Source organism: Neopsephotus bourkii, unplaced genomic scaffold, assembly GCF_033783945.1.
Source record: "Neopsephotus bourkii isolate Nb327-2 ecotype Australia unplaced genomic scaffold, CSIRO-AGI_Nbou_v1 NB_1328, whole genome shotgun sequence".
NCBI lineage: Eukaryota > Metazoa > Chordata > Aves > Psittaciformes > Psittacidae > Neopsephotus > Neopsephotus bourkii.
In genome coordinates, this window is record NW_026901808.1 from 629,624 (window position 1) to 651,018 (window position 21,395).

The 21,395-nt window shown below is 39.1% G+C and overlaps 1 protein-coding gene across 9 annotated transcripts in view; it reads right to left on the reverse strand.

The window, feature by feature from the left end:
• The window catches only part of KIF21A (kinesin family member 21A), a 91,397-nt gene that overhangs the window by 28,619 nt on the left and 41,383 nt on the right, over positions 1 to 21,395 (reverse strand). For 5 of the 9 annotated variants that reach the window (XM_061366218.1, XM_061366219.1, XM_061366217.1 and 2 more), the window contains exons 8-22: positions 15,145 to 15,340; positions 14,231 to 14,420; positions 13,454 to 13,517; positions 12,476 to 12,679; positions 9,108 to 9,146; positions 7,353 to 7,437; positions 7,124 to 7,241; positions 5,783 to 5,971; positions 4,719 to 4,918; positions 4,220 to 4,327; positions 3,645 to 3,713; positions 3,319 to 3,530; positions 2,518 to 2,671; positions 1,945 to 2,145; positions 59 to 160 (exon numbers count right to left, since the gene is read on the reverse strand). In XM_061366218.1, the coding sequence (XP_061222202.1) occupies positions 59 to 160; positions 1,945 to 2,145; positions 2,518 to 2,671; positions 3,319 to 3,530; positions 3,645 to 3,713; positions 4,220 to 4,327; positions 4,719 to 4,918; positions 5,783 to 5,971; positions 7,124 to 7,241; positions 7,353 to 7,437; positions 9,108 to 9,146; positions 12,476 to 12,679; positions 13,454 to 13,517; positions 14,231 to 14,420; positions 15,145 to 15,340 (2,131 nt within the window). The remainder of the gene's footprint in view (positions 1 to 58; positions 161 to 1,944; positions 2,146 to 2,517; positions 2,672 to 3,318; positions 3,531 to 3,644; positions 3,714 to 4,219; positions 4,328 to 4,718; positions 4,919 to 5,782; positions 5,972 to 7,123; positions 7,242 to 7,352; positions 7,438 to 9,107; positions 9,147 to 12,475; positions 12,680 to 13,453; positions 13,518 to 14,230; positions 14,421 to 15,144; positions 15,341 to 21,395) is intronic. The other 4 variants (XM_061366223.1, XM_061366222.1, XM_061366226.1 and 1 more) reach the window with 1 other exon arrangement.

Below are 21,395 nucleotides of genomic sequence, written 5' to 3' on the forward strand. Positions count from 1 at the left end.
TGTCAGCACAGCTCTGGTCCTGGTACATGGCATATACCTATTTCACTTAATGAATTACCTTATTGATGCCCATCGTGAGGAAGTGATCAAGCAAATATCGAGCTTCTGTCAAAGTGCAAGCATTAATCACTGCCGTTACATCCAAGGTCTCTCCTTCTTCCTATGTGTGGAGCAGTAAAAACAGTCAGTGTGAAAATCACTACAAGAAACACTGAAAACAGAAAAAGTGAATATGCTGCAGTATCATCCAGTTCATCCCTTAGTACCTCTAAACCACACCTGAAAGATTTATTTTCCAAAGCACCACACAGTACAGACTCTGCTGCCTTCCCAGTCTCTTCCAGTGCTGCAGTTCCTCTCCTAGTTACCAACCTCCAACTCAGACTCCTTTCTACAAGTTAAGCTAGTCACAGTGGATGCAGAAATAAGTGCAATTCTACACTGTCTGAAGCCTTCATACATTTAAAGGATTCTCCCCCTAGTCTTTTCCTCATTTTTCTTCAGATTATTCTCTGTCAGCTTTAAGCACTCTGGCACCCTTGAGAATTATTAAGTCTTTTATGTTCACTACTTCTTTACTGATTAAGTCCTATAATCTTGAACTGCACTGTACAAAATTCAAGAAACTCTTATGTGAGCAAAATAGTAGAAGCTGCTGGTGATGTGACATGCATTAAAGCACAGATTAGCCCAAGGTGGGAGAGGGCTGCCACATAAAAATATGGATAAGTATTACAGTTCAGATAACTATGTGCCAAGATACCTAGAAGATTGTATGTGGTGGATTTTTTGCTGCATCATGTAAGGTATGATGCACATTATAAGAGTTTCCACATGTTCCGCGTTCAGCAGTAGCAGTCATTTTTTCTCCTTCTTAGTAGCTAGTGCAGTGCTGTGGTTTTTGACTTTCAGCCTGGGAACAGCGCTGATAACACCGATGTGTTTAGTTACTGCTCAGTAACTCTGACCAAGGACTTTGTGAGTCTCACGCTCTGCCAGGGAGGAGGGGAAGCCAGGAGGAAGCAGAGACAGGACACCTGACCCAAACTGACCAAAGAGGTATTTCACACCACAGCACATCATGCCCACTATATAAACTGGGGGCAGTTACCCAGAAGGGTTAGATCACTGCTGGGGTCAGGCTGGGTATCTGTCGGCAGGTGGTGAGCGGTTGTATTCTCTTCCCTTGTTATTTCCCTTATCATTATTATTATTGGTGGTAGCAGCAGTGGTTTGTGTTATACCTTAGTTACTGGACTGCTCTTATCTCAACCCGTGGGAGTTACATTCTTTCGATTCTCCTCCCCATCCCTTCGGGAGAAGGGGGGAGGAAGGCGGGAGAGTGAGAGAGTGGCTGCGTGGTTCTGAGTTATGGCTGAGCTTAAACCGCAACAGCACATTTGGATTTCACTGCTTTTGGTAATACTGAGATTTCTTTTCAATCATAATATAGGCAATTACTATTTGAAAAGTCACCCCATAACACTGTACAGAAAGCCACTGTTCCATAATTGAAAATATACTAAAATGCAAAGTAAACAATTCACATAAATTCTCATATACAAAAATTCTAGAGGTATTTAAAGTATACAAAACAATACAAGGGAGTGGAAGCATATGAACAGATGCAGGAAGAGGATACAAGCTGCTAGCCTCCAGCTCCAAGATTATATAATTTAATGCTAGCAGAATAGAAAGCGTCAGCTTCAACATGTAAATGCTTTGCAAGCTTAACTTGAATTACACTATTAAAACTAAAACTCAGATCTGAAAGTTCAGTTAAATAAAAATTCTTTATTTCAGGCTTCACCCAAGTCTTCACCAATTCTCACTTCGTGTGTCAATAATTAGCCAAAGCAAAATTAATTTGTAAATAAGAACATCTTCGAGGCTAACGGATGTCTTTTCTCCATTTTATCATTTTTGCATTAATATTTGACCTACCTTTGCTTCCTCCATTTGCATAATGTTTGCTTGGCAGTCAGAAATGCTGTCATTAATGTAGTCTATATTCGCAGTTAGTGATTCCATCTCTTCATTTATGTTTTGGACATTTCTATCTGCTTCATTGCCACCCCCATCCTTGATGATCTTCTCCCTCTTCTTTGAAAGCTTCTCTCTTCTTTTTGTAAGCTCTTCACGTTGCTGTTTTCCCCAAAGATATAATTTCATACAAAAAGGGATTAGCAAACACTTAGGGTACTTAAGTGCCCTTTTTTTGTTTCTTTTCCTTGTTATACTTTAACATATCATGATATCTACAGGAAGTTATGCGGATGAATATATTAATATATTTGCACGTGACCCCTTTAATGTGCTTTTTAATTCTTACTGAGCACAATAACTACGTGGTCCAAATGTTTACTGGATTTGTTAAGAGCATATTCATTAACTGCAATGGATTCCAAGTCACTTTGCCTGTGCTACCATCAAAGCAATTTATTTACAGCAAACGTAAATGGACTGTTCTCTATTTACTACGTTGATACAGCCAACAGTGAATAGTAGACCACGCACCGTAAGTAACCTGTTCATATCTGCCTCCATATTGGAAATGGTCATCCTCTGCATAATTATATCAGTCACTCTGCGTTCAAGTAACTGCCACTTCATCCTGGCTGCCTTTGAGGAATAAACTCTGCTTGTCACTGCTTTTCGCTGGTATTTCTTTCTGTGACAAATTCAAGAGAAACACCTAAGTCTGTAATAGTCCAGTTACACATTTGACTGTAGAAATGATCAGGCCAGAATATTTTTCATAGACAAGTTTCTTGCAGAACTTCTTGCAGCTTTTCACTGCACCAGAATAGATACCTACACCCAGCCCTGAACTCTACTGTACTCTGATATACTGCACTTGAAAAACAGGTATAAAACACTGGCATCTTGTATGATACACCATGAAATCAAATGCTACCCAACACTTTTCCTCTATTTAACAAGGAGATAGGCTTCAAAACACAGTGGTTAATATACTGGCTTGTGTTTTCTGACTAATTTTTCTTTGTACTTAAGAACACTGCAGGATTGAACCACCAAGGAGAGTTCTTTTTAAAGAACAAATTAACTGCATCATGAAATTTTGGCGTTTCTTAATGTGATTTGTCCTTTAATGCCATTATATATTATTCCACACAATCTTAAACCCACAAAACTCAAATTGCATTTGATAATGGTAAACTGCCCATTTTATGAGCATTACATGACAACAGTTCGAAAAATAACTACTGCAGTAAGTATCATCATCACATTATCTTCTAGAAAGTGAATGTAATTTTCATTTCCCGTAAGACAGTACCAAACCATTTCAGCCCTTACCCTGTTCCATTTGTTGCAGTTACAGATAATGCTTGAACCCTTGCAACAGGAATTCTCATTTTCTGCTGCGTTGCTATTCTTGAACCATCATGCTCAACTGATGAGCTAGAACTTGCTTCCTGCATAGGATGCTCAGGCAGACTCAGCTTTCGACTTACTTTTCCAGCCACTTTATCAGACAGAGGCCTTACTTGCCGACGAAGGGCTGTGACCTGAAATGGAGGGCAAAGACACCATTACCTTTCCCCAGAGCTGTGTTCTAACAGGAATACAGAATCATTCTGGTTTCAAAGATGAATTATTGGGGCTTTTTTATACCACAATACCTCTTCAGTTTTGCGGCGTAAGATAACTTCTTGATTTCTTTTCTGAGCTTCCAGAAGCTTGAGCTGATGCTGTGAAAAAATACAAACAGCACATAGTATTTTTTCTACTATCTGACACAAGGACTGTATTGCCTAAGAAAGAGACCTTTATATACTAATAGAAGTTTTCAAAACTGTCGTGACATCAAGTGGTCAAGTCACAATAGTTTCTTGATTTTTCTACTGCAGAATGAAAATAAGTGTTTCACTAAACCAAATCCCTATCAAAAAAGAGTACTTGCATGCAAGCAAGGTGGTAGCAATAGTTTTATAAAGATTCATTAATAAAATAATACTGATATACTTAATCATAATCAATAAGCCTTCTATTTTCTCTTGTAGCTATCACCAGAAGGTAGGAGCCAGGAACTTATCATAGAAGTCAAACTGAATTCATGTGCATTTTGACTTGTGAAAATAGATGGGTACATGTCTGCTTTAGTGAGTGCATATACACAGGGTGTGTCCCTGCAAGCAGGTGATCATCTTAATGATAGATGTTTATTCCAAATGAAAGTTCTTATGTGACAAATCACCTCTCGCTTGCGTTGTTCCTTTTTAAGCTGTGCAATTTCTCTGTTTCTTCTAGACTCAGTCATTCTAGCTTTCTCCTGCTCTTCTTTCATTTGTTTCATCAAGCGAACCTGTAAAGAGGTCATCATTTAGAAAAGCTTACACTCAAGTGCTGTTCCCTGACCCCACTCATATGGAGTTTCCTCTTCAAACTGCCATCTTCCATTATATTACATGCTTTTAGCAATCTACTTCCTCCACCTCTGTCTTCTTCACTCAGTGCTGAAGAACAGCTAAAAAGCAGTTCAAACTTCTCTATGTTTGGTACTGCAATTTCTGTTCATTAAACTTAAAAGCCACCCCTCTCACCCAGGAACAGCCTAGTCTTCATCTCTTTTCTGTTTTCGGACTTTCAAGCAGCTGACAGTAAGAATGGTTACCTGGCAGATAAATGCACAAGAGATTTCAACCCATTTTTCAGTAAACACTCATTGTACAACAATTCAATATACTGAACTATACCTTGGTTTTCTTCATCTCTGTCACTTCCTGCTGCAGTTTCTTCAGCTGCTTTTCATATTGAGACTGATTTTTAAGCAATCGTGCATGTTCCTTTTGTGCAGTTTGAAGTCTCTGCAGTTCTTTATTCATGGCTTGAAGTTTCTTCTCATATTCTGACTTGATTTTTTTTGCCTTTTCTTCTGAATAGGTCTCTACAGAGCCTAGAGCAAAAAGGAATTCTTAATGTGCTTTTGTTCCAGATATTTTATTTTGCCAGCCACAGCAGATCACTGCTTCCTCTGCTTTTAGCATTACCTGCAATATCTTTGAAAAACTGAACTTGCCTCTAGCTCCTGTCACCTGCACTGCTTCGTACTTTCCACCTTGTGTGCTCTTGGATAACAGATCAAGTGTTAACACTCTCCTGATTTCTTTGCACTACGCAACAAATACTTGAGCACCTGAAGACACAGATAGATACATGCTTGTTCGCACATATCTGCAAAGATCGTAACAACAGTCCCAAGAGTCGCCAAGCCTAGTACACCTTTTCTGTCACTAATCAAAAAGGAAGAATAAAAGAACAACAAAAGCATATAAAGTATAACTACGAAGCATGGATAGTATATTTTTAAAAAGAAAGAAAAACCCAAACCACTTCCCCCAGGACTCTCCCAGAGTTCAACTATTTGTGGCATAGGACTTCCTGACTCAGACTTAGTTTTCCATCTCAATACTGTTACATATTCAAAAATGTTTGGTCAGTAAAACCTCTCTGAAAGGCCACTGATCCTAATCTGTATTATTATGCAAATCAAAAGAAAGGAGGGAAGGAAGAACAGGAAAGAACCTGAAAGTGCTTATTCAACTGTTAATAGCAGTATCTTTTAAAAAGAATAATCTCTCTCAGTTCTTGTAGAAACTAGAATATGTACAGTCTGATTCACTGGCATTGTGTGTACAAATCTATTTCTGTTTTCTGTAATTTCTTATCACATTTGAAAGAGGAAGCAATGTAAGTAGCAAAAATTCGACTCTTATCTCTTGACACAACACCTAGATTTAAATGATCATGCATTTCTTACCCAAGTTTTGAAGAACCTGATCTCTTTCAAGCTGAGTGTCTCGAATTTTATGCTGTAGCATCATTAGTTTCTCTTCATATTGTTTCTTCAGTGTTTGCAACCTTCGCTGGCTGTTCTCTAGCTCATCTATCAGTTTCTGCTTAATGGCTATTTCACAGGTGATGTTTGCCAAGTCAGCTTGATAATTTTCTAAAATTAAAAAAAGTGTTTAAAAATTAAGACTTTTGTTAAAATAACAGCAAGGATACCATATGGATACACCCTACGTTAGGGTAATTTCCCAACGTCTAAATTGTGCATAGGAGAATTCTACACAAAACACAATGCAGCACACAAAACTTGTCTGCAAGTCATGGTAAAGTCTTCTCCTTAAACACTTTCCATCCCAGAACTGGGGAAGAGGTAGGGAAAGGCATCTGTCATTGGATCACAGTTGCTAACTACCACCAACATAATTACATATGTTGTAATTATTCACATTTAAATCTCAACATCAGCAATCTCTCATTTCATGTACAAAAGGCTGTGAGACTTCAGTCACATCAGGGCTGCAGAATAACACAGCAAGTTATAAAAGGAAAATTTAACTGCTGGCAGACTGCAAGGGAAGACTTTCTCTCTTTTAGCTCTTGGAAAGATACAGCCAAAATTCTGAGGAGAGAAGGGCCACCTCAATCATGGAGTGGAATGGTGAAGGGAATGAGAAAAGCAGGAGGAAAAAGTAAGGACTAACCCGTATGTTAAGGTTTTAAAACTTGAATTTCTTTAGTCAGTTAGGTACTTTCTTGGCTGAAGATTTTGTGCTCTAGAATAGAGATGTCAGTTGAGGATTTTTTTCCAGGTTCTGCAGCTCCTCCTAATGGTTTGTGTGACTCTCAGACAAGAAAGAATCAACAGACTTAGCTTGCCCATTTGGCCCAGCTCACATGAAAGAATTGCTGGTGGTGCTGTCTCTGACTTCAGCAGTCCTAAGTTGCATGCCACACAAAAATGAGAGAGGCTGATGGACTTTCAGTCTTTCAAAACTGAAGTCTACCCATTTCCAAATTAAAATTAATTAGGGACTTAAATCTTACACTTGGAATATTCTAACCAAGGAAGAAATGTGTTATCAAACACCTGATGGCCTCTGGTTAATTTTAAAGCCATCTGTCAAGGGAGACACTTGATCCTAAATGTCTATTACATGCTTTAGCACCATAGAAAAAATACAATTCACTGGACATCCAATCCACACAGAATGATGGGCAGTGGGTTGGCAACATTCTATCTTGCCTACCAAACCCCAAGGAATGACAGTCTGTATTGGTAAAATTCTACACAATATTGCACTGACATCACCTTTTTCATCAGAGTCGGAATCTGATTCATCTGAGCTTTCAACAACTTCCATGTCATCTTCATCCTCATCATCTTCCTCTTCTTCATCCTCATGATCACTTACTTCCTGAATTTCCTCCTACAAAACATACAAAATAGAATGATGAAGCACACGCACTTTTCCATCCCCCTATAACCCTTGTAAATCTTTAGACAATGAACAAATAACCAAAAAATTCTAAATACTTACTGATTCCAATTCATTATTCTCTCTTTCTGAAGTACCTTTTTCATCTCTCTTCTCCTGCTCGTTATCTGTGTTATCCTCTTTCACACTAGCAGAAGAGGCATAGAGAAAACATTCACAAAATGAAATGGCATGTGCATCCCATCCCCCAAACCAATAAGTTGCAGTTCCAAATAAAGATGAAAAGCAAAGTTTAGTTAAACAAAGGTTGGGCATAGGTAAAATGCAGCTTCCAAACCCCCAAAGATAATAAAGCAATGCTTAATTACTATTAAACTTAGCTTGCAAAATAATACTAATGATTGGTTTAGGGCACATGGCACAAGTGGGAGAACCAGAATACAACATCTTCATATACTAGATCAGTACTCATTTTGTATGAAGTTGCAGTATACCCAGGATAGCTTTTACAAAGAAAAAAACAAAACAACAGCGTGCAGGTACAGGATGCGTTACAGGTATTACTACACTCTCACAGAGCCTACTGTGCTTACAGTCATTTGAAAGTTTATGTATGAACCCTAACTATCGTACAGTTATCTACTTTGATATCAAGGACATGTTCAAAATAGGTATTGCCACAACAAAGACAGTTGAGAAATACTGATTTTTTGCAGTAAGACTGTCTCAAAGAAATTTTCCCAACAATAAAGTTCATATTTTAGTCTATTTCCATGGTGGGCATTTTTCAGAGTATGGTTCTAAATCTTAAGTCAAGTATCTGTATGTCCTTTCCACTCTTGGCAACTTGAACTGTAGTGATGGCTTGTACAAATTACACCAGGCTTCTGTTTTTGTTTTGTTTTAAAGGTTTGGTGCATTACCCATTAAGGATGAGTTTTGAGGTTTTAAATGCACATTTGAGACATCACAATTAAAATTCAAAAATCAACAGCACTCTGTAAATCGTCACAGACCAAATGTCAGTCCCTCTAGTGCTATATGCACAAACCCAAAGTCATCCCCAAGGGAAATCATGATAGGACAGGGCTAGACACCACAGGGGTACTAATGAAAAATTGTGGTTAGGATTGCATGATGTGGAATACAGGGAACACTGAGCCAAACAAATCTCATTTCCACAAGTTCTCAGCAGCTCTTCCAGGCAGAACTGTACTGCTTAATTCATGTGCTATTGATCTGTGGATTCACATCATCTGCATGAATTCAGCAGGGATTTTTTGGATCAGAGTAGACAGCTGACAAAAAAAAGAGATTCCTTATTTCCCCTTTTAGTGTCCTCAACTGCTCTATGACCAACTACATTATGTACTGCTTTGTCTGAAACTGAACAGAAGGAATGGTTAAGGCTTCAGTCACATTACTTCCAAAATAAAAGCAGCAAACTTAACTGAGGTGTGAAGGTCCAAGACCTTCTTGATCTCACATGCCAGCACTACTATTGTCATACGCTGCCTGCTATATATCTCATACGATATAAGCTCTTGCATCTTCCTCCCACATTTCATTCCATATAGCCCATGCAAGAAAGGAATATACTTTATTATATGTCAACTCCCAAAGCCATCACCTCCCCACAAAACACTTGCTCAACACTGTGAAATCCCAGAGTCAACCTCAGTTCCTCAAGAGGTTTCTTCCAGTTAACACACTTGCTGCAAGTCAGAACAGGGAAGAATTTTGAAAAGCCAAATGAACTACTCTTGAAGTATTTATGAATCTGCCCAACTTCTATTCATGTATGATAACCAGTTAATTGAAATGATAGGTAATTAAAAACCTGGGAAATATTCCAACCTTCTTTCTTCTTGACTGCTTTCCTCAAGTTTCTGTAGCCTTCAAAAGCACGAGGTACAGTATTGGAAGGCCAAGCCAATGAAGGACAAACCAGACAGTGAAAAGCAAAAGTGATAAGAAGGTAAAAAAATGATACATGAGCTTGTGGAGTTTAAAACAAAATTTTAAAAGAGACAACAAGTAGTAAAAAGGCAATACATTTTGCATAGTTGGAAAGTAAATAGAAAACAAAGAAGAAGCATTTGTAGAATGACTAGTCTTTCACTGTCAACAGCTGCAAATTCAAGTTACACTAACGAAGAAGTTTTAGATAGAGATGTTTCACTTTAAGTATGATTATTAATATGGGCTCAAAAAAATCTCTTGGTTCTAAAAAAAGGTTATTCCTCTTTTGCCACTTCAAATTGGCAGGTAAAATTGCAAGAACTACTGCCACTGAATAAGTTATATATCCTTAGCAACATATATAAGAAAAAACCCAAGCACTAGGTTTATACGTGCAGATAATATTGTAATATAAAATAGTAATGAGAACATTAACATTAATATTCTAAATCATATATTCTGAATATAATTCATATAAAAATCTTTAAGCTGCATTTATTTTTTTGGTTTGGGGTTTTGTTTTTTTTAATAAAACGCAGAAAACTGCAGTTTATTTTTTCCTGAGATTCAAAAAGTACATGCCAATGATGCTTGTTATTTTTAAATAAATTAACATAAAATAGGCATTGGAAGCAGTGAGATGGAAAAAGTGTTAGTACTTCTACTTGTACTTTTTCCTCTTGAGCAAATGTGGATGTAAAGAAATGTCTTCATGACTTATGTAAGTGTAGAGGTGGTTTAAATTTCAGCAACTACTGAAATTCCTCATGCTCCCATTACGAGCAAGTTTTGAGCAAGAGCTTTTGCTGCCTTTTCTCCTCACACTGCCTGCCATCCTCCTTCAGTATCGGCTTGGAGCCAATATGCTGAACCCTGTGTAACTTTATTGCTAATTTAGTTTAATAAAGGTTAGGGGAATCAAAAGACAGCTGTCAAAAAAGGTTACCAGGTATGTAATGCTGTCTAATAACTGAAAGGAATGTAAGAGGTTTGCTTTGGGACTTCTGATGACTAGGTCACACTTTAGGACACTTCAATCAAGCACGTATTTCAGTAGCCAAAACATTACTGATGTATAAACTGCTGCTGATAAATTTTGAGAGGTGCTTGTTAAAGGCTACAGGTATACAGCAGTACATACCTGCTGTTCATCCAGAAACTGGCTCTTAGATCTTCAAGCTAGCTCACAACAATTTAGATGACTTGTACATATCTAGAATTCTGCACCTTTTATAGTACAGACCCATAACCAGGAAACAGACGAAGAAAGGTAGCAGATAGGGCAGAACTAGTAACTAGGGTTATGAATCCCATTTTAATAGGAAAACACTAGTTAAACAACTTTAAAAGAACAGGAAGCCTAAAAAAAATAAATAATAAAATAAGCAAAGTAAAAGCAGCAAAATGCCTGTAGAAGACAGAAGTAGAGCAAAGAATCCCTACCAAACTGCAGGATAAATGGGCCCTTTGCAGTTTATCAGCATAGCCATTACTAATTCCTGAAATATCAATACAATTAAAAATTCACAGTGATATATCCTGAACACAGACTTTGCACTTCATTAATTAGAAGCATTCTGTAGGTATAAAGTATGACAAACTATTTGCATAATCCCTCAAATTCTAACATTTCTTAGCTTCTAAGGATCCTTTTCTCCTAACATACGCACCTCAAATACGTATTTATTACAAAGCAGTCTGACGATGGGCTGGTAGATAGATTCAAACTTTATCAGCACTTTGAAGAGTGTGATCCCATTCTATAGAACACAAGACCCGCAAAAGGTCTTTTTCAACTTAAATTTTCCTATGGTTCTCCTATTCTTTAACACTAGGATAGAAAGCCGATCTCAAAAATAGTTTCTGGTAAGTAATTCCTACTTCTGGATCAGACCACTTTGCTGTCCCATTCACAAGATATTGTCCTGGTATGAGCAAGTGTGACTGGACATTGAAGCTTCTTTTGGAAAAGACAAAAAGAAAACAAACCAAAACTATGAACATCACACCCTTGAATAAACCACCATGCGTTTTACTACTGTATGCAGGGTAAAACTACGATCTGTTTTTTTCCAAGTGATCACCTCCAACAATAAGAGATACTACTCAACATACATAGTAAACTTTATCTGGTTTACTGGTCAACATCCTGTCTTCCACCTAATACTCAGGCCCCAACCTAACAACTGGGGCTCAGTCTAAGCATGTGTTTAAATGCATGTTCAATTCTAGAATTTGTTGAAACATACAAAATCAAATCTCTCAATTCATGCATTTACAGTTACAGAATATACTGAAGTGTTTCAGCTGAAGAAAGGCCAGAACACTCTGCTGATTTCATTTAATACTTCTATCCTTCCCCTCAAGTTCTTACAGATACAAGACATAAAATTCTATCAAAATCCCCATAAAACTATAAGAGTGTAGTGAAAAATTCTATACAAAGGAAGAATTGGTTTGTTCTTAAAATGAATGTTCTCTACAAGTATCAGACATTCATGCCATCAATGGATTTATATAGGACCTCAAATTACTAACTCAAATCTACTTCAACTATAGTCTAGACTTACACTGCTTTAGTTTTAACTTGAAGTCTGAAGGGTCATTAGTAGAAAGATGAATGGATTAGAAGTGTGGAAAAACTCAAAGAAAAGGGTAAGATCTCTAATGGAATCAGAGTCTGAGAGTACACAAACAGATCCTTGCTGTACTAACTGCTGTCTGAACAGGCATTTGCATCAGTGTTGATGAGCATTTTAGTGGATGAGTAGCTGGATGGCAAAGACCAGCAAAGCATGATGTTGCAGAGGATTAGAAAACCTCAAACTAAAGACATTCATAAAAGAAGGAAATAAAGAAAAGAAGCAGTTCCAAGGGCTACCAAAGAATTCCCAGCTATTCAGAATATCTTTTCTTCAGAAAGCTGTTTCAGTTTTGACATATGGTAGAAAAAAAAAATTACTTTTTGGGTTGCTTTTTTTTAAACTTATGTTGAATTTCAGGCATGTTTTTTTAAAAAAAATAAAAATATCAAAATCAATGGAGAGCACCTGTGCTTTTACCACTGTGCATCAGAAAAACTGATTACAGAGACATCCTTCTACAAATACTGCATATTTCCCTGGAAGAAAAGATGCAAAAGAAAAACACCTCTAACTTCAGTGCCCAAAAGGGTTCGAAAGAACAGCAATTTAGGATCCAAACCCACACAGCAACAACTACGAATAAAGAGAAAACAAATAGCATCGTAAGTCATACACCACCTCTTTTTCTTTTTCCTTTCTTTTTTCTTCAGCTTTTCTAGATCTTTCTTGGCTATATCTAGAATTTCCATTGTCTCTTTCTCGGAAGAAAGCATAGAAGCAGAAAATGCTGATGGGCCACCAAAGTACGTGGATCTTGTTGAAGCTCTTGACAAGTTGCGTCGAAGATTTTCATTCACTGCTTCGCTTTCTAATAATTTTGCTCTTAACAAAAGAAGAAAAAAGGAAGAATTGTAGAGCATGAATTGCAAGTATTGCTAATGCACGAGGTGCATCTCTAACTGCAATGCATTACTTTCAGTTTAAAAAAAAACGCAAATCAAGGTAAAGTCTCACAAAATACAAGTGTAGTAAATCCCTTGAGAGCATTTTACACAGTGGATTATATACGCAAAATACACATATAACTAGACAGAATACATATATGTGTGTGTGTTTGCATGGACATTTACGTGTACAGATACATATGTGCATACGCTACATATCTATATGCATTACATGAAAGCTACACAAAAGCTCTAATTGGGAATATGCCACATTATTTTTTTTTTGCATAATACACCTTCAACGAATACAGAAATAAAAATATCTAAAATATTTAATACTTTAGCTTAGAAAGAAAGCAGATGTGGGGGGTTTAACATTAATTCATAAAAGTAATTTCTCAGCACTATCATTCATATATGAGGTTATGAAGTTATAACAATCATTCCAAGTTTTGCTGCCCTCTATGCAGCAATATCAAGTCATCATCACTATTTAGGCACCATCTTATTTTCATTTCTACTGTCAGTATCATCTTTAACATTTTAATTATTTTGTGGTCAGGAACAACACCAGATGGTTTTAGAAGCTGAAGGACCACTGTCCTAAAGTAATCCCCACAAAGAAAAACAGCTGTTTTGGTGCAGCATTTGTTTTTTTGTTTGGGGTTTTTTCTGTTAGTAAAAATTGTTCAAATACATGTTATGCAAATACCTGAGATCTTCAATTTCCTTGATATAATTATGAATCATGTTGCCGATTTCTTCATTTCCTTCTCCTTTGAAGGACAGACAGAAAGGAGAAGTGGGGTAAGAGAAAGACTGAGAAAGAACAGTAACCATACAAACATCTGGATACAGCTACTACGCACAAGGTACCAGCAAATAGAAACAGTCATGTGCGCTACACGTTTAGATTTACCTGGTTTGTTAAAGACATTTCTCCTTAAACTGCATTAAGTTTTTGTTTCCTTTTTCCCTTATGATCAGAATTATTACAAGTAACTGTTTCTACTTTTTTCCATATTAGCACCTTTTAACAATGCATGGACATAAATCAAAAGTAACCTAACAAACAATGCTTAAGAAGAACAATGCAGTCAAGGTAAATCAACGGGTTGATTATCCTATGAGGTGAAAAGCGAGCCAACATTCACCCATCTGTGTCCTGCTCCTCACCCAAAGCAAATTATTTAATTCTGTGTGTAGCTAAGCATATAAATAATTCCTGACCAAATGTGTTATTTCACATTTCATGTTGCTCATAGTTTTAAACGAATTGTCAAATCAGGCTACCAAACTATTTCTGCTTATAGAAGTCTCCGAAACAGAAGAAAGAATCAGATGGGAACTTATCTGTGCCAAAGCAAGTCCTTCATTACAGTTACAAAGGCATCACCTCATTCTAAGGAACCCATACAGCAAGAGCATACAACCAATTTAAGTTCATGAACTTATGAAGCAGTTTATACATAATGCACCCACAGCATACCTGCTCTGGCTAGGACTTGGTTGGCCTGATCACTCATAAGTTGTGTTATTCTGGCTCTCAGCGCATCAATAGTCTCTTGCATTGCTTTAATTCTAACACGCAGGTTGTTGTTTTCTGTTTGGAGCATTGCATTTTCATGAAACATGTCATTGATGCTTTCAACACCATCTTCATCTATAATCCTTTTACCCTTAAGTAAATATATTTTATTATTAATAAAAGCTGACCTACACACAAAAAATTTTTATCTTAATAAAGGCAATCAACAGATTACTTGAAATTACAAATAGACACTCATAGCAAAAGATAAGTTTCTCTCAAAAAGTTTACAACAATGGATATATGGATAGTTTCCAAGACACTGATGTTTGGCCAACACATTAACATTTGGATCCTGTCTTAGTCTGAAATACAAGCTCTTGGGGACATTAAGAAATGATATGTCAATTCTTAATCAAATCAGAATACAGATAGCAAAGGAAGATGACACTGTTTGATAACCTCAGTTACTGCTGAGAACATTTTTTTGTTTAAAATTGCAGGAGATAGGATGAGTATTTGCCTTATAATTTAACATGTATTTTTAAAACACAACTTGTTCAGCTGTCTAGTAAGTTTTTAAAAGCAGTAATTGGACTCATTAATGTGCACAAGCTCAATTTTTGCCTTTCAAAGGGTAACGAACATGCAGCATTTGTTGACATCACTGGCATTCATTGGTCTACCTTTCCTTTGGGAATTCAATCTAAATTTTCTAAAAGCATATGGTGATCAAAGGAATTCAAAATGTTGTTTATGTTTGGGTTGCTATTCAAATTTTTTTTAATGTATGAAGTAGAAGTAGCCAAACGAAAACTAAGCTGTAGAGCTATAAGCATTTTAAAGCAGGAGAAATCCTAATAGGATAAACTTACTGTTTTGTATTCCATGAGTTCCATCTGTAGCCGTGTAATCTCACTGCGCAAAGCATTTATTTGTTGACTAGCTCTATCCTGATTAACCATCACCTTGTTCTTGATGTTCCGTGCCCGATTGGCATACTTTAATGTGTTCAAGGTTTCCATGAAATCTCGATCTGAAGGGCTCACACATGCTATCATCAGTGTTTGACTGGAACAATAGAAGCATAGGTCAGCATTACACATCAGGACCCTGTGGGTGAAGCACTCTATAGACAAATAGGAACAGCCTCACACTCGCAGGCCCTTGTTCTCATGGGAGACTTCAACCACCCTGATACCTGTTGGAGAGATGGTATGGCCCAGCACAAGCAACCCAGGAGGTTCCTCTATTGTGTGGAAGCCAGCTTCCTTCTGCAAGTAATAAAGGAGCCGACAAGGAGAGGTGCCATGCCCAACCTCGTGCTCACCAACAGGGAAGGGCTGGTTGGAAATGTGACTCTCCAGGGCAGCCTTGGTTGTAGGGATCACAAGATGGTTGAGTTCGAGATCCTCAGGACGGTGAGAAGAGTGTGCAGCAAGCTCACTGACCTGGGCTGCAGGAGAGCAGACTTTGGCCTCTTCAGGAACCTGCTTAGTAAGGTTCCATGTGATATAACTCTAGAGGGCAGGGGGGCCCAAGACCCTTGGCTGATTCTCAAGGATCACCTGCTACAAGTTCAGGAGTGTTGCGTCCCAGCTAGAAGGAAGTGCAGCAGGAGGGCCAGGAGACCCCTCGGATGGATAAGGAGCTGCTGAGGAAAATCAGAAGGAAAAAAGAGGCTTATACAAGGCAGAAGCAAGAACAGACGGCCTGGGAAGAGTACGGGGATATCTGGGAAGCTAGGGACCAGGTTAGGAAAGCTAAGGCCCAGTTAGAATTAAACTTGGCTAGGGATGTGAAAGATAAGAGGAAGGGATTCTATAGGTACATAGCAAATAAAAGACAGACTAGGAACAATGTGGGCCCCCTCTGGAAGCTACTGGGAGAACTGGATACCCTGGATTTGGAGAAGGCTGAGGTTCTGAATGGCTTTTTACCTCAGTCTTCACTGGCAAATGCTCTGACCACACCCCCCAAGTCTGGGAAGGCAGACTCAGGGACTGTGAGAATGAAGACCTTGGGCCCACTGTAGGAGAGGATCTGGTTCAAGACCCTCTTAAGAACCTGAACGTGCACAAGTCCATGGGACCTGATGAAATCCATCCGCGGGTCCTAAAGGAGCTGGCAAATAAAGTTGCTAAGCCACTGTCTATCACATTTGAAACATCATGGCAGTCAGGTGAAGTTCCTGATGACTGAAAAAGGGAAATATAACCCTCATTTTCAAGAAAGGGAAAATGGGTGACCCAGGGAATTACAGACCAGTCAGTCCCACCTCCGTGCCTGGCAAAATCTTGGAGCAGATCCTCCTGGAAGGCATGCTAAGGCACATGAAAAACAACAAGGTACTTGGTGACAGCCAGCATGGCTTCACCAAGGGGAAATCCTGCCTGACCAATTTGGTGGCCTTCGATGATGGGGCTACAGAACTGATGGACAGCGGTAAAGCAGTTGATGTCATCTACCTGGACTTGTGCAAAGCGTTCGACACTGTCCCACACGACATCCTTGTCTCTAAATTGGAGAGACATCAATTTGATGGATGGACCACTCAGTGGATAAAGAACTGGCTGGATGGCCGCACACAAAGAGATGCGGTCAATGGCTCAATGTCCGGCTGGAGACCAGTAACGAGTGGTGTCCCTCACAGATCGGTGTTGGGACTGGTCTTGTTCAACATCTTTGTCACTGACATGGACAGTGGGATTGAGTGCACCCTCAGCAAGTTTGCCAATGACACCAAGCTGTGTGGTTTGGTTGATATGCTGGAGGGAAGGAATGCCATCCAGAGGGACCTTGACACACCTGTGAGGTGGGCTGATGCCAACCTCATGAAGTTTAACCATGCCAAGTGCAAGGTCCTACACCTGGGTCAGCCTGTAGCTGTGCAGAGAAGAGATTCAGAGCAGCCCTGAGGAGAAGAACTTGGAGGTGTTGATTGATGAGAAAATGAACATAAGCCAGCTTCAATGTGCACTCACAGCCCAGAAAGCCAACCGTATCCTAGGCTGCATCAAAAGGAGTGTGACCAGCAGGTCAAAGGAGGTGATCCTGCCCCTCTACTCTGCTCTTGTGAGACCTCACTTGGAGTATTGTGTGCAGTTCTGGTGTCCTCAACATAAAAAGCACACAGAACTGTTGGAACAAGTCCAGAGGAAGGCCACGAGGGTGATGGGGGATGTGGGGAGTGAAGGCAATAATATTTGCATGAAAGAGAGTTTGGGAATGAGCTCTGAGGCCTTGGTGCTTGACAAGTCCTGGGGCGATGAGTTGGAGTATTGAAGGACAGGGAAGGTGGAAGAGCAAGCCTTGGGAGGATGGGCCAGGATGCCGTTGTGGCGGGAATCTCAGTTGGAGGCCACAGGACGCGGGGGTTGTGAGAAGGTCTGCAGCATTGTGATTGGACTGTTTACCTGGAGGTTTTTACAGGGGCCAATGAGATTGAACATGGCATGTTTGTGCAGGTTGGGAAAGTACCAAACAGGGGGATAAAAAGGGCTTGATTGTAATAAAGTTGGATTTGAGTCTCAATTAGGATTTGAGTTTCCTCATCAACTTGAGTCCAATGTCGTGAAACACCACAGGGAGAGTGGAGCACCTCCCGTATTACGACGGGCTGATAAAGTTGGGGCTGTTCAGCCTGGAGAAGAGAAGGCTGCGTGGAGACCTCATAGCAGCCTTCCAGTATCTGAAGGGGGCCTATAGGGATGCTGGGGATGGACTCTTTATTAGGGACTGTAGTGACAGGACGAGGGGTCGCAGGTTCAAACTTAAACAGGGGAAGTTTAGACTGGATACAAGGAAGAAGTTCTTTACTGTCAGGGTGGTGAGGCACTGGAATGGGTTGCCCAGAGAAATTGTGAATGCTCCATTCCTGGCAGTGTTCAAGGCCAGGTTGGACAAAGCCTTGGGTGACATGGTTTAGTGTGAGGTGTCCCTGCCCATGGCAGGGGGGTTGGAACTTGATGAACTTAAGGTCCTTTCCAACCCTAACTATTCTATGATTCTATGATTAGGAACAAAAGGACTAGAGAGAGGCTAACAGGCCTTGAGGCAGAAGGCAAAACAAGGGTAGTGACTTCATAATATTTCGGAAAATATTCCTCTATCTAGCTCACAGGACAAGACTGTTAACCTCAGGGTTCAGCACTGTTACATCTTGTATCACCCTAGCATAGGAAATGCTAGATCATTAGTTGTACATGTAAAATTGTAAATGTAATTAATTGGTGTTTCTATAAATGGTTTTAAAATTATACTCAGTTTACCTAATCATACATAAACTGTAATTTAGGATTATCAACCTGAAGTCCTAAATAGTGATGTGGACCATGCAGTTGTCAGAGCTGCCTACTCTAATTCCTGAGGTGCCTACCTACATAATCTGAAAGCTGCCTAAATGCTCATCTTTGCTGTCCATGCATGTGCAAACTGTTTCAGCTATCTACTGTCTACCTCAGGTTTTATAGAGGTCCAAACTGTCTGAATCCTCCACTGCAAATTACCTCCTGTTCTCCAACAGAAACTCAAAAGCTAGTACTTAGCCTTAGAAAATCTAGATATAACCGTATTTATTCACATTTCGTAACACCATGGCTTAGAGCACTTCCACAAAAAGCTGCAGGACCTGAGCTCTAGGCCCAAAAGAGCCATGAACAACTGTCTTGTCTTCTAATTTCTATAACCCTATAACCATCCCATCATGGGATATGCAGGGTGAGAACATGCTCCAAATGAAAGACTGAGCAGACAGACCAGCAAGAGCCAGTGTGATGAAAGCAGTAAAAGGCAAAACTGTTCTCATTCCAACAAAGTGGTTTCATCATTTAACAGGCAGATGGAGGAACTGGGGGCTCTTCCCTCGCTCCCTGGAGTACACTCATTACACATCAGATAAGAACAGCCTAGAGGAGTCAGAACCAGAGTTCCAGCTGTAGAGCATACCCTGAATGTGCCTACATGGCCTAAATTCTCAGCAGGCAGGGGAAAACACCTATGTCTGTTGGATTGAGTACTCTGCTCCAGGCTTCAGAGGAATTTGCTTCTCTGTTTTAAAGGCTTAGATTGTTGTTGTAGGAAGAGTGCACTGCCTCCAGGGCAGCAGGGCAGTATCTGCATTAGGCAGACTGGATACTGATCCTCACTTTTTTGCAGTTTCAGACTGAGGCAAACAAATTAACCCCTGCAACCCTTTGTGAGGCAATTACCTTCACCATGCACACTGGGAACTAAACTGCAAAGAGTAATTAGCCTGAGAACACAAGGAAGATTCAGTTTCAGTATGTCTTCCTCAGACCTCCAGCATACTTGCATCAGTTCTGCAGAGTTACGTTCAAGATAAGAATATGAAAGATTAAGAACAAATCTTTGATACCAGGAACTACTTGTGCTTTCATTTGAGAATGGCATTACCTTCCTAAACATCAGAGGACTGGTTCTGTTAGGTGTCTGTCTTTAAAACTGAGGAACTTGAAATCTACCTTCCTATCTGAATTGCATAATAGACTAGGGTTGGAAGTTACAAAAGTTTTAATTTTTCCAAAACTACCAATACTCCATATTCTCACTTGAATAATTCAAGAAACATTAACATTTAAATGCTACTTCAGAACAGTTTCAGCATTATATTTAAAATCAGAATTATGGTGATAATAGTGCAGTGATACAATGCATCATTGTTAACTTGGGATTCACTGCAATCTAACCAGCCTCTCTACTAGAAAACCTTTTTAAGAATTTGCAAAGAGACAATTATGTGGACAGTGATACCTAGGGTGAAATTTGGAAAGCTGAGGAACACATTAACAGAAATCTAACAATCTAATTTCCCAGAAAGAAAAATAAATGCATATTTATTAAAATTTAGCTTTCCTACACTTTCTGGTTGCCAAAGCATGGATAGGAAACTATGCTACAATGAATAACTCTTTCCTGAACAGCAAAGTGCTCATTTGACATGTCTCAGAATGTCTATCACAGAAATAAAAATGATGTGTGGGTCCCACAGCTTTAACATCTGTGCTGTTAAATCTGTGGGGGGGGCTTAGCTGCTGGCTGGGGTTAAATCCCAACACTAAACTGTGATTTCTCCAGGCAGGGGAGCAGTGGAGCTGTAAGATGGGGAAATATTTTAGAGTCAAAATAATATTTCAACAAAAGTGCAATTCTAGAAGTGGCTTGAAAAAGATGGCTGTTAGCCAGTGTATTTGGTATCAGATTTAATCAAGAAGTGCTACTGGTAGTTATTTCCAGCACTAGCTAAGACAGCAGCTATGCTCCTGATTTCTGCCCATTTTTTTCCATAACTCTGAATTCCACCCCCCCTTAGGGACTTCTGAAAATTCTAGCCTTTTACTTGTTTTATCTGGCTCTATGCTTTTCCTCACACTGCAGTGCTGCCAGGTGTTATTAAAGTTCTCTCTGAAGAGCAGAGCAACAATTCAAGAATTTTTTCACTTGTCCCTGGTCCTTTGTGAAATGCCCAGAAAATTTCCTGCCCTCCTAAAAAAATAGGAGTCAGCTGTATTTGATTAAATAGAGGAAGAAGAGTATTACCTTGTGAAAACATCCTCAATTATGCTTCCTCTTGTATTCATAGATGGCATGAATTACAAATACATTACAAATACAACATCTGTATTTTAAGAGATTTGTTAATGTTTGCTTAGACAAAGCTTCAAGAGGCCAAAGACCCTCTTTCCTGTATGTGTAGCACGTATACAAGGACAGGTTCATTCAAACAACTCTGGTGAAATGCTTGTTTTATTAGGCTCTAATCCAACATCAGATAAATGGACAGCTGCAACATACCCCTGAGGTATGCAATCTTTACCGAAAGTTAGAAATGCCTCTGGTAAGCCAACTCCAAGCTCCTGTGCATCAAAATCAGAGCACACCATTCAGTACCATTAAATAAAAAAGTAACTGAAATGCTGAAGGAGAAACTCATCACATCTTTAAACTATGCTATAATTAACAAGGCTATAGCATAATAACAAAATTTACCATTTATGCTATCTATAATCTAAAAAGGCCTTCATAGGAATGACCTGTCCTGCAAATGGTAACTTCTAAGTAACTCAAAGCCTCATGGCTAGTAAAGATACAACAGCGCTGAAAAAGA